The sequence below is a fragment of the Pistacia vera genome, unplaced genomic scaffold (assembly GCF_008641045.1).
Source record: "Pistacia vera cultivar Batoury unplaced genomic scaffold, PisVer_v2 Contig73, whole genome shotgun sequence".
Lineage (NCBI taxonomy): Eukaryota > Viridiplantae > Streptophyta > Magnoliopsida > Sapindales > Anacardiaceae > Pistacia > Pistacia vera.
In genome coordinates, this window is record NW_022196590.1 from 1,198,354 (window position 1) to 1,211,152 (window position 12,799).

General features: G+C 33.9%; 2 protein-coding genes across 2 annotated transcripts; both read right to left on the reverse strand.

Annotated features, from left to right (window-relative positions):
• Positions 1-4,493: 4,493 nt before the first annotated feature.
• Positions 4,494-5,424, reverse strand: LOC116115056 (probable glutathione S-transferase). The gene is made up of 2 exons (XM_031401188.1): positions 5,179-5,424; positions 4,494-4,643 (listed from the first exon to the last, which is right to left on the reverse strand). Exons 1-2 carry the CDS (start codon positions 5,422-5,424, stop codon positions 4,494-4,496), a joined length of 396 nt encoding a protein of 131 aa, XP_031257048.1.
• Positions 5,425-7,608: 2,184 nt separating this feature from the next.
• LOC116115024 (probable glutathione S-transferase) lies at positions 7,609-8,948 on the reverse strand. Its single transcript, XM_031401165.1, has 2 exons — positions 8,598-8,948; positions 7,609-7,974 (listed from the first exon to the last, which is right to left on the reverse strand). Exons 1-2 carry the CDS (start codon positions 8,910-8,912, stop codon positions 7,630-7,632), a joined length of 660 nt encoding a protein of 219 aa, XP_031257025.1. The 5' UTR covers positions 8,913-8,948; the 3' UTR covers positions 7,609-7,629.
• Between the last annotated feature and the right edge of the window lie 3,851 nt (positions 8,949-12,799).

A 12,799-nucleotide genomic window follows, 5' to 3' on the forward strand; every position in this document is an offset into this window, starting at 1 on the left:
TCCTAAACGGGAGTTGGACCATCAACATACTCCTTGAAGTGCCCATTTTTAATAAGGTCTTCAATAGCCTGCTTAAGAGTTCGACATTCGTCGATATGGTGCCCATTGTCCCAATGATAACGGCAATATTTTTTGTTGTTTCTTATTGAAAAGGGATTTTTCATGGGCCCTGGCTTTCTAAGCAAATTAGCTTCTTCTGATTTATCTAGAATAATTGATACGAATGCATTCAATGAAGTGTACTGATTCTAGTCATGATCGCGACGAGGAACTTGGGTATAAGATTTCTTGGGCTCAAACCGCTGTTTTTTTCCCTTAATTTCTTTGATCGTCATTAGCCCATTTGCGATCAGGCCTTCTACTACTCCCCCCCCCCCCCCCCCCCCCCCCCCCCCCCCCCCCCCCCCCCCCCCCCCCCCCCCCCCCGGTTTTCCTCTCTCCGATTAAAAGCGTTGGTCGAAGGACCGAAGTCGTGGCAATTCAAGGTTGCCACTAAATTCTCAATTTTGAGATATTTCTCAATGAGGTTGTAGAAGCAGGTGAGGGAAATATCATCCTCAAATTGTAGTTTCTTCCACAGGTTGGTTTTAGGGGGGACTCCCGTAATAATAAGAGTTCGAACCGAATCTTCGAGTGTATTAACCACCTTATGAAGCTCCTTGTGGAACCTGTCAATATAGGACTGGAGAGACTCATTCCTCTCCTATCGTATGTTGCTCAGATAGCTCAACGACATTAAGAACTTCCTATTAGCCTGGAAGTGTCTGAAGAATAACGAAGTCATTTGTTGCCATGAGTTGATAGATCCTGGGGGAAGCGACCTAAACCAGTGCTTAGCATAGGCAGTCAGAGTCGTTGCTAAGCAGCGACATTTCACCAAGTTGGAAACTTGGTGAAGCTCCATGAGGTCGTTAAACTCATAGAGATGATCCTACAGATCAAAATTCTCATTGAATGCTTGCATGTTGGGCATTATAAATCTCGATGGGAGAGGAGCAGTCATGATTGCTAGAGAAAAGGGAGACACCTCAGCGACCTATCGTCACTCATTCTGATGAGCTCTAAGCTGATCTAGAGCTCTTTATGACTCCTCAATCTAAGGAAATTGAGCCACCTGAGGATCACCTTTCACAATGTGAGTTCGCTCCCCATGATTGTGATTGAGGAAAGACAGCAAATCAGACTCTTCCTCACCTCGGCCAAAGCCTCCGGCAAACCTTGACACATGCTGGCCCATGTGAAGGCACTGAATGGCTAAGGGAGTTATCCTTACCTCCGTGATGGTCAAAACCGACCTGTGCTCAATAGGTATTTTCCTTGCGATGATGGTTGAAAACATCATTCCAACGATAGTGGGAATCGTCGTGCTGCACAATCTTGCACGGGTGCCTATGCGATGTGGCGTGAGACAGCTCATCATGTGACATACTGCCAAGTTGCAAAGTTACAAGTATTCTACCTATTTCATGACCGTTATTCACTAGCCCTTTTGAGCCTTTTGGCCCATTGTTAGCCACTTGCTTTCCCTTATTTTTATGTGTTGTAGTGAGTGTGGTATGAGCTTTCGCTCGCTTCCATGCTTTAGCACGACCTACAAGCGTTTTTTGAGGTGGTACCGTCTTGCCAGAATTGGGCAGCACGATTTGATCCAAACGATCTAGCCTTCGACTAACCATTTGGAGAGTATTATTGAACCTCTCTAGATAACTCATCATAGCTGGATTATGCTAAGAGGTTGAGGGAATATCTATCGCGGTGTTGGAGTAGGTGCCTTAGAGCCAATCAATTATTGTGGAATTGACTCTTTGTAATAATATTTATTAATCAATAAAAGGCATTATCCACTATATCACATAAATCATATTATATGTATTGATATATGTCCTTAGGATGGTAGAACTGTGATGAGGGTATCAAGTTTTTCAAATCTTGATAGTGAAAACCCTATGATCACATATGGTGGCCATTCTAGAAATGTTCGTAACCCTAATATTATTCTAACCAAGGACACAGATAATACAGTAAGGCTATCATAGTGTTGAACGACCCTGTCGAAAGATAGTGACTGATCTCACTTGTCAAGGTTGTTTGCCGACAACCTGGTGCGACACATGGGTGCTTGTTAGAGGCAAGTTCACTAGACAGGCCCACCAAAGGATTCCATATGGATAGTAACCCTAGTGTCTATGGAATAAATTCTAACGGATGGTGGTGCATGTGATCCTTAGACTTGAGATCATTGGAGCGCCTTGTGTACCAATTGGTGTAGTTTGATACTAGCCCGACGTAGTTCTATTCAGAGTTATCAATACAGTAGTGATTTGCTACATTGACAAGTGTATCGAGACTATGGTGGATTGAAAAATGATTCATCACTCCTAGGTTCGGAGAAGTTATCTCACTGGGTAATTCAGTAAATGGCAATGACACTAAATATGTGGCCATAGTGAGATTGAGCTGTTGCTCTATCCAATTTAATATTCCTGTCATTGGTCCAGTAACTGAATACAAACATGTCGAGGATATCTGAGTTAACACTATTTTTGTACCTCAGTCTCGATGAGATAATAGTTGATGAAAGGATTTGATTACACGGTAATCATATCGTTGACAAGCTACGGTTTCACTGAATCTGAATCTATCAAGTGGACATGATGCCTTGTTAGGGGCCAATCTTAGTCTGTGTGTAGTGAGACGATTAATTGGTGTTAATCGTGATACTACATACTGTCGATATGATGAGAAGCCTATGGGTCACACACTTAGAAGATAATTTAATAATCAATTTGTGAGAAGGGTATTTTCGTCTTTCACGACGAAAGGGTATTTTGATAATCTCGCAGTGCAATTAAATTTGTTGAGGTTGTTGCCTATGTTTAATTTTAATATTAAAATTAAAATTAGTGAGATTATATTTAAATATATGTGTGCATATATTTAAATGAATTATTACTATTAATTAAATGTTAATATATTATTATATATTAATTGATTTTAATTATAATAATAATTAATTAATTTAAAATACCAATTACATGGTGTTTTGGTTGCAAGGGTGAACTAGGGTTGAAGCCCATGGCTATTCCTAAGTGAAATAGGGTTTTAATTGTTGCACTTTGTAAGTGCAACTTAAAATTAAAACAATAGATTTCATTCATTCAATTAAAACCCTAGCCACATAAAAGCTCTCTCTCTCTCTCTCTCACGTTTCACTCTTGAGTGAAAAAGAAAATTTTTCTTGTTCTTCTTTCTTGATTCTTGTAGCCCTTGATTGTTCTAGCAAAATAATCAAGGGTTTTGCAGATTGTCTTCGTGTGGATTTCCTTGAGTGCGATCCTACATTGGATTGATCAGTGAAGAATCACGTGAGCAGTGTCGATGAACAGTATCTGGTGAACAATGTTGATGAACAATAGTTGGTGAACAGTTATGTGAACAGTGTTTGTGAGCAAAATCAGAGATATTCGGAGGAGCCTCCAAACGTGTGTAAGCATTCTGAATCCTTGTATGGATTTGTTTTTACACAGATTTTATTTTACGTTTTAGTTTATGGATGAAAACGTTATAATCTGTGCTCGGATCTTGGTTCGTGTAATTGACCATTCGTTTTAAATATTACGTTTTTCCACTACGCAAATCCAGTCAGTTACTTACACATAGCACCTTAGGGAGTTGGAGGCACTTTAGGAGAAGTAACATCCTATACATGGGGGGATCTCCTCATTTTTGGTGCTAGTTCGCTCGATTTCAAGACCATGAGCCATTCGTTCACTAGTAAAATTGATTGATCAGAGATTCTGAATGAAAAGAAAATATGAAATATGGCCCTCCTTCTAGCACCAAACTGTTGATGCATGATTTTGACACCAATGACTCACATGTGCAAAGTGCTAAGCTGTTCTTAGAAATTACACTTGAATGATTATAATCAGATACAAAGACTAAATAATAAATGAGAGATATGAATTTTAAAGTGGTTTGGACGCCTAAAGCGAATCCTATGTCCACTATTTCTTTTATATATAAGAGATTACAAGAGGTCGTGTATAGTGAATAATGAGCAGGGGTACAACAACTGAGTATTCGGAGAGAATATCAAGTCAGTCTCTTTCTCGTAGGTTATCTTTGCTCTGAAAATAAAGATTACAATTAGAGAGCAGGTTCAATATCAGAATCCCAAAAATGAGAGGGGGAGTCCTCTATTTATAGTAAAGGAATTCAAGGTAATGATTACAAATATGTAAGTGGGTAGGTGTCATGCAAGTCCTTCCTTGCCTCTCATTGGCTGATAACTTAGGAAATATCCTCAAATTACCTAGGGCTTGGACAGGTGTGCGGCCCTCAATCACTCATAGACAAAACTTGAATCTGCCAAGTTGATGACAACCATACTCTTTCTGTCATGGAGCGACATGGCAGCTCTTGGGCAGCATAAAGCCTTCCTAAACTCTTATTGGTGCTTGCTGATGTAGACTAGTGTCAACCCTGATTTTTTAGGCATAACAATATGGATCATAGGGAAGCAAATGAGCTTTATCTTTATCCTTCCAGACCTCATCGATGTACTGGATAATGACGGGAAATTCACATATGGCTTTGCCATTGTGAATGAGAACTGGGATCTTTTCATGAAGTGGGTTCATCTGCAAAAAAAGAGAGCTCTTGTTCTTCAAGTTTTGTTCATCTTTGAACTCATACTTTGTTGATGCTTGATTTCGACACCAATGACTCACACGTACAAAATGCTAAGTGGGCTTAGAAGTTACACGTGATATGGGAATGCGTAGCAAGGAAGTAAATAAAATGCAGTTTTTAAAGTGGTTCGAATGCTCAAAAACGGTTCCTATGTCTACTGTTATTGTATTAATTGATGGTTACAATCAGGTCGCAGATAGCGAGCTGAGTTACAATCTAGAGAGAAAGAGAGAGAGAGAGAGAGAGTGTGTGTGTGTATGTTGTTTAGACTAAGATAAGTCAATCCCGTAAATGAGAAGGGAGTTCTCTATTTATAGTGGGAGGATTCAGGGTAATAATCATGAGCCTACAGTCCGGCAGGTGGGGTACAATTCCTAACTCGTCTCTTATTGGTTGTCTGCACGAGAGATATCCTTAAATTGCGTAGGGCTTGGATAGGTGGACGATTCCTGATCACTCGCAAGTCTGGCACTCACCCGTTACACTGGCGAGAACCATACCTCTTCCATCACTACGCAACGTGGCAACGTCTAGACTGCACAAATCCTCTCTGAATTTTGATTGGCTCTGGCTGACGAAAATCCACATCAGCCTTAATTTTTTAGACATAACATACTTGATGGCTTTCTCTTCTAGAGCTATCCTCACCCTCATGTCGTAAATGCTCGGCTTGTAATCCAACAGAATCACTTCTTCTTCCGCTTCTTCTTCTTCTTCTTCTTCCGCCATTGTTACACAATACACAAACTATCTTTCTCTCAAATCCCTTCATAGAATGGGTAGGCCTTAGGCCCTTAGGTTAATTCCATGGCAGTGATGCTTCTTGTCATCTAGTGCATCATGATATCAAGGTTAGAAATCTGTTGAATATGTGGTCAATTGTATAGTTTCTGGAAATAGAAATGACAACTTGGCTGAACAATCGTGTAAAGTTTGAAGAATGAGAAATATGTAAATTGATTTGATAGCTCATGGCAGAAACTCTGCTTCCATTTAGTAATGAGATTTACTGTGTTTGGTTACAGGAATAAGATTCTACGTGAAAAGAAAAACTGTTATTCAATGACCTGTCTTTGGAGGAAAATTACAATTAACTCATAAAATAAGGACCTGTTCTTTTTGTTTACAAATTTAGTGCAGTTGCGTTTGTAAAAACTAAAAGAGAGAAAACAAGTATATATATATATATTTCCTAGAATTCCCCCTGTCAATTCTCATTTTCTCTCATTTTCTCTCTATCCAAACACTTTTTAATGTGCCAATTAAGGCTCTCTTAGTGGTATATATAATGTTGAAACAATATACTACTGGTAAAAGATTTTTCTTAAGATATGAGTTCACTTTAGCATTCACTGAACTGGTGTTAATATTAGAAACATGAAACTGACAATATTAGTCGAACTTAAAATTGAACAAAAATCCTTATAAAATAGAATAAAATTTTGGTAATATTCATTGATTTACACGGGAAAGCAATGTAAGATATTTGAATTTATAATTTTATCCGCCCTTAAATATAGCTGCCTAGGCAGAAACTTTCTAAAATTATTAAATATCTTTGATTCATAATGTTTTGAAAAGCTCGAGAAACTCTCTCAAAAGTATCATCATCCCTTAACAAATAAATAAATAAATAAAGTCTACATATACAATACAAGAGATTTCGTCGAGTCTTCCACTTTTTATTTTTTATTTTTTTGACAATTTTAACCTTATTGAAAAAGTCTAAAAATGATATAATATTTTTTAAATATATTTATATTTTATTTTATATTCTTATTTTAATTTTCTTACATAAATCCTAACTCTAAATCTTTTAAATCATTGAAACATTTTCTTTTTTATTTCAAATATTTCTTGACTTGATGAAAATATATTACTAAAACTATAAAGAAAATAATCACACAATGAATGAATCAAAAGAAGAAAAAGTTGTTTCAAATATGAAATTAGGAAAAAATTGTATAAAAAAACTAATTGAGAAATTGAGAAAAGGTAGTATAAACAAAAACTCTAATTAAGTTTGGAATTGGAGAAAATGTGTGTAAGTAAAAGTCTTAATTAAGTTTAAAATTGGGAAAATTAGACACGAACAAAAATCCTAAATTAATATAGCTAAACAAAATTATTTTTGATATTAAATAGGGTTTAAAAATATTTTTCTTTTAAATATAATGGAAATGTATTTAACATGGAGGTTACGAAATGAATTTGGCGGGCTAAGACTATCTTTAACCACAAATACTAAATTGGCGCAACTTTCACACCAAAACAGTACAATTTTTATACTATTTTACTATTTTATCTCTAATCTATTACATCAAATATTACATTAAAAAAAAAAAAAATTTCTAAAATTATTCTCTTTCCATGGACACCAGTGTTTTACACTAATTAAGTGTCTTCGTTGGAGATGCCCTAAAAAAATCACTTCCCAAACAAACTTGTCCCGATTTTTCAAATTATATTCTATTTGCTGTTCATCCATTTGATTTTATACACTATTTGAATGGGTCTATGGGCTTTATAGCAGCAGCTGTGAATTAAGCCCATGTATAAACTGTGAACTCATGGCCCATTTTATTTTTCAAACTTTTATAGCCCATTTTATTTTAGCTGTAAATTCATGCGGAGAACCAGAAGCAGAGCAGCATCACTAGATAAAATACGTGAAACTATTTTAATTCACCCACGCTGCCAGCAGTTAAGATGCAAAATATTAAAGTAAATAATAATGTTAAACAAAAGAACAGTAGTTAAGATGCAAAATACAGCAAATGATCCTAAAACCAAACCAGAAGGACACAGACAGGATCAGAGGAGTGTCCTTTTTCTCTAATTTATTAAACAGCAAAACTACAATAACAAGCACACAAACACAAACGCAACACAAGACTCATAGATTATGCTTGTTCCCCATTTGCAAAATTCTGCCTATTCTACCCCAAACTTCTTCCTCATCTCTGCAACAAATCCCAGAACTTTCTTCTCATCAGGGAGTGACTTTGCAACACTTTCCTTCTGCATACATCTCTTAGCCCACGCAGTGAATTTGGGGCACTCTGCTGCTACGCTGAACTTGGCAAACGTCTCAAATGTGTGAAACCAGCAGTAGAAAGGGATCAAAGATAAGTCGACATACCCAAAGGTCTCGCCTCCGAAGTAAGGCTTGTCTCCAAGCTGCCCTTCCAAGGTCTTGATTACTTCAACGAATTCCTTCTTTGCCGCCTCCTGCTCTTCACCTGTTGTGCTCCATGTCTTCCTCCCAGCATCATATAACTGCAATTTTCTTTACTAGGTTAGCATCTTTGTTATGACATAGGGAAGATTTTAACACATCCAGCATCATCAAGCAAAACCAAGAGAGGTGCCTTGACATTGTATGACTTTAGTTAATTATTTTCTCCAATTAACACATACAATGAAAATGGAAAGAACGAAACCTCCATTCATTTCAAGCAATCAGATCATTTATGTAAATCATGAACTCGGTTTATTCAAAATCATGCCAATCCGCAAGTTCTGAATTCACTGAAATAAATTCCATATATTCCCGAAAAATGAGCATGACCTCCCCTAAAATTCATGGCCAAAACATTTTAACAAGTCCACCATCCGTTTCAGGGCCAAGCAAAACCAAGACAAGTGCCCACACACAATATAAAAATGGAGAGAATGAATCTCCATTCATTTCAAGCATTCACACCATTATGTAAATCATGAACTGGGTTAATTCATAATCCTGCCAATCCACAAATTCATAATTCAATATACTAAGTTCTATAAATTTCTGAAAAAAAGGGGCATAAATTTTCACTACAACCTTTCATTGAGGGAAAAGAAAATTCATTCATTCAATCACAAATTAAGCAACAAAAAACTTAAAAATACTTCAATTTTACCTTTTTGTCAATGAAATCAACCCAGAATCTAGCTTGAGCGCGGTCATAAGGATCAGAGGGAAGCAAAGGAGCTTTATCCTTCCAAACCTCATCAATGTACTGAACAATGACGGAAGATTCACAGACAGGTTTCCCATTGTGAACAAGAACTGGGATCTTTTTATGAATCGGGTTCATCTGCAAAAGCAAAGGGCTCTTGTTCCTCAAATCCTCCTCTTTGTACTCATACTTGACCCCTTTCTCTGCCAATGCAATTCTGACCCTTATGCCGAACATGCTAGGCCAGAAATCCAAGAGAATCACCTCGTCTGCCATTGTTACACAAACTGAAGAGTGAACGATTTTACGCAATGAATAATGATGTTGATGAGAAGTGAAGACCGAAGAGCTTGCAAGGAGTATTTATAGAAAAATTTTGGAGGTTTCGCATGAGGGTAATGATGTATTTTCTCCATGGTCTTGGTCTTCTTAGTAAATTGGAAAAATAAATAAGCAAACAAGATTCTAGGTTCTTCCAAGGTAAGGTCATTGCTTTCGTCACAGTTGCCATTCCATTTCAGAGTCTCCAGTCAAATGTTCATTTACTTTTTTTGCTTTTTATTTATTTGTCTTTTTCTTCCTTTGAATTGAAATTTGAACCTCCTCTTGTTTCTTCTAGTTGTTTGTGGAAACTAGAAAGAATATTTATGATTATTATTATGGTTCGTGATAAATGAAATTTCTTTCGAAAATGGTAGCAAAATTTCTAGAAATTTTCAAAAATTATTAAATTTATCGTTTAATAAATATATGTATGAATGTTTTTGATAATTTTTTCAATAATCTATTTTGAATATTTTCAAGAATTTTTGATAATTTAATATTGCTTAATAATCTTTTTGTTATTTATACAAAACAACAAATTAATCAATTTAGATATAAATTATTTATTTTTCATTTAATTTATATAATCAAAATTGTTAATTATAATTTTTGTATTAGGTTATTATGCATTTAGATTAAGTCAACAACCACTTTTGATCATCTTTATTAGCTTTAAATATTGTAAATTTTTTCCTTATTAGACTAGCTAGGCTTTTGGACTTCCAAAAAAAAATGAAAAAGAAAATTTTCATATATCATTAAATTAATTAAGTTTAGATTAATTAAGCAAAAAATGTAACTGTTGATACGAAAATCATACCAGTGATCCAATTGACTATAATGAAATTGGAATGGATATGTGTGTGATTAATAATAACCAGCAAAGTATAAAAGTAAATGTAGCAATATAAATAACACAAAAAACTTTTTAAAGTGGTTCAGCAAGTTATGATCTTGAGCCTACATTCTCTGTTTTTTTTTTTATTTTGCTTTGAGAGTTTACAAGACACTAATATAGTGTCTCAACTAATTTGCTAAACATTTTTCCATCATTGGAAGAAGTTTATATAGAAGTTATATATAAAAGAAAGAGCGAAATTACAAGAATTACAATTAAGATTAGAATACAACTTCGATATTCTCGCGATTGAGCACTGAAATTGTGTCATTATTGATGTCGATTTGATCCCTACCGAAATATTCAAGATTTGAGTTTATTTGTGGTTTGTTTGAATAATTGTCAAAATTGATCGCAACTAGCTTATACTAGGTCGAGCTATTTCTCGACCAATTTATGTTGGGTTGAGCAATCGTTTAAGCCGAACTGATTCTAGGTCGGACTATAACCTCGCAGAACTCTAACTTCTCCGAGCTTAATGAAAAAATCACACACAACAGTAACCTATTAGTTTCTTCGTGTAAATTGATATTTACTCTTGTGAATTATTTTAGAACATAGTTATTGTTTATTCACAATTTTATTTTATTTTTCTGTTTTGATTAATATGCGTTTTGAAATTATGAGGAAACGTTAATTTTATTGAAAAATTAATCCTATTCCAATTTTAGTTCGAGAAAAGATATTTGTATGAGATAACCTAATTACACACTTTTGTTAACATAATGAAACTCTTCAATTAAAAGTAATCACATATTCATTTTTAAATAATACTTTTCTTTTTATTCAGTAATTATAAAGTATTAATCTATATCAATATCCATTATTGTAATTATAATTTAAATCCTATTATGATTAATACTTAAAAATATCATTATAATAATGCTAACTCCTGCTTTTAAGATAATGGTGTCCCATTTTAAACAATAGTGACGTGTTTAGTTTAATTAACAGTAATTTAGAGCTTATCATTCTCAATCTAGAATTCTCTGTTAATATGATTATTACAACAAACTAATCATAATAAATAAATAAAATAAAGTTATTGAATAACTATAACTATGTTCTACAACCATCTATGTTCAATTACATGCTAATCATGTACTAATTTTATCATCTTAACAGTCAAGTTTTCACACGAATTATTTATGTGATTCTTAATTTGTGATTTTGTATATTGTACAAAAAGAATGATCTTTTTTTATCATCGGGGTGTCCGGACTAGCTTGCACGCACCTTAACTAATCCCCTGAGATCTTAGAACTGTCAACCGAATAAGAGCTCTAGTAGTCACCCTTATTAGTGTCTGATCAGGTAAAAACTCCAATCTTTTATTAATGTATGAAGGACTCAAACTCAGAAGCTCAAAGAATTTTTTTTGCTCTTTTACGATCAAGTCACCTAATGATGGTTAAAGAAATAGTTCTTTATCTTTTAACATGATTTTATTGTAATTTAATAATTATTCATAGTATAGAAAATTTTAAAAGAAAAAAAAAAGTATCCAACTCTCGTGCCAGCCGAACATAACCTAATCAAACTAACAAAATATTTAATCGGACTATGACATACCATACCAAAAATTAATTGGATTATGATATAACACAAAGACGTTAATATAAAATCTTTAATATAAAACGTCAATATGATTCAACTTATGTTTAATGGATCATACTGACATGACACCAATCATATTAACCCTTCTAATTGCAGCAAAAGGCTGATTTAAGTTTAATTTATTTCATTTACTTATTAGACATTGCTTAATATAAAATATGTAAGGGTTTTTTAACCATATAAATGAATAAAATAAATTCGTGTGGTTGGAAAGATATTATCGACCGGCAACGTAATGCTAATGCAAAGAAATTTTGGTTTGGTTGGTTTGATCTAGGGGACCGCATTGAAAAACAGAAAGATACATTCTTGAGTCTAAATTTTATCTTTTTTCAAAAAAAAAAAAAAATAATAAAATAAAATAAAATATATATATATATATAACACAGAATAAATAGGTAGATTTAGGAAGAAAATTCCAAAATAGATATTATGTAAAGTCAAGTCACCATCTTGGCATCAGGTATTTAATTAGTCACCATCTTGGCATCAGGTATTTAATTATTTAATTAAATACCTGATGCCAAGATGGTGATTTGACTTTACATAATATCTATTTTGGAATTTTCTTCCTAAATCTACCTATTTATTCTGTGTAAAAATTTAGTTTCCTGTCTTGACTTATATTGAATACAATACAACCGCCTCTATGAATCCCTTCATATTATATCATAAATCTTTCTCTTAAATTTTATGATAATTTATAAAAGGATGACAACAAGTGTATAATAATTTATAAAAAGAAAAAAAAAAGTGATTTATAAACAACATCAAAGCGAAAAAGAATATTGCTTAGTAAATATCTCTTATTATAAAATTTATTATAATTTTGTCCTTTAAACGGGACAACTAATAGAATGGTGGGGTTAAAAAATCACTTCCCAATTAATTAACTTAAAACAAGAGACTAAAATCTTAGCTTTAAAGCTGGAAATTTTCGACCTCTTATTTTGTGCCTCTCTTCTCTCTTCCCCAACCACAATTTCCAACTTGTTATTTAAGGCTTATTTGGAAAGATTTGGCATCTATGTTAGGTGCATGGAATAAAGTCAATATTTTTTCCAAACAAGGTACCTCAAATTAATTTTTCAACATAGAGATCACAATATATTTGGAACAATAACTACTGCCTCCTAGTTATTAATTTAATATTTAGAGGAAGATTAATTAAGATATGAAAGGAAAATAGCTGTTGAAATAATGTTAATGAACAGAAGTAAAGTCTATCTTTGGCTCTTACTTATGGAATATTTCACAATGCTTTACCTAATTATTATGTATCTTCAGAAGATTACCAAGTCAGTTTTGATAAAACAGACAAGCT

Coding starts and splice junctions, on each gene's coding strand:
- LOC116115024 (XM_031401165.1), bottom strand. CDS start 8,912: ATGGCAGACGAGGTGATTCTCTTGGATTTCTGGCCTAGCATGTTCGGC. Junction 7,975..8,597: donor TTGATTTCATTGACAAAAAG/GTAAAATTGAAG, acceptor AGAAAATTGCAG/TTATATGATGCTGGGAGGAA.
- LOC116115056 (XM_031401188.1), bottom strand. CDS start 5,424: ATGGCGGAAGAAGAAGAAGAAGAAGAAGCGGAAGAAGAAGTGATTCTG. Junction 4,644..5,178: donor GAGGTATGGTTCTCGCCAGT/GTAACGGGTGAG, acceptor CTTTTTTTGCAG/ATGAACCCACTTCATGAAAA.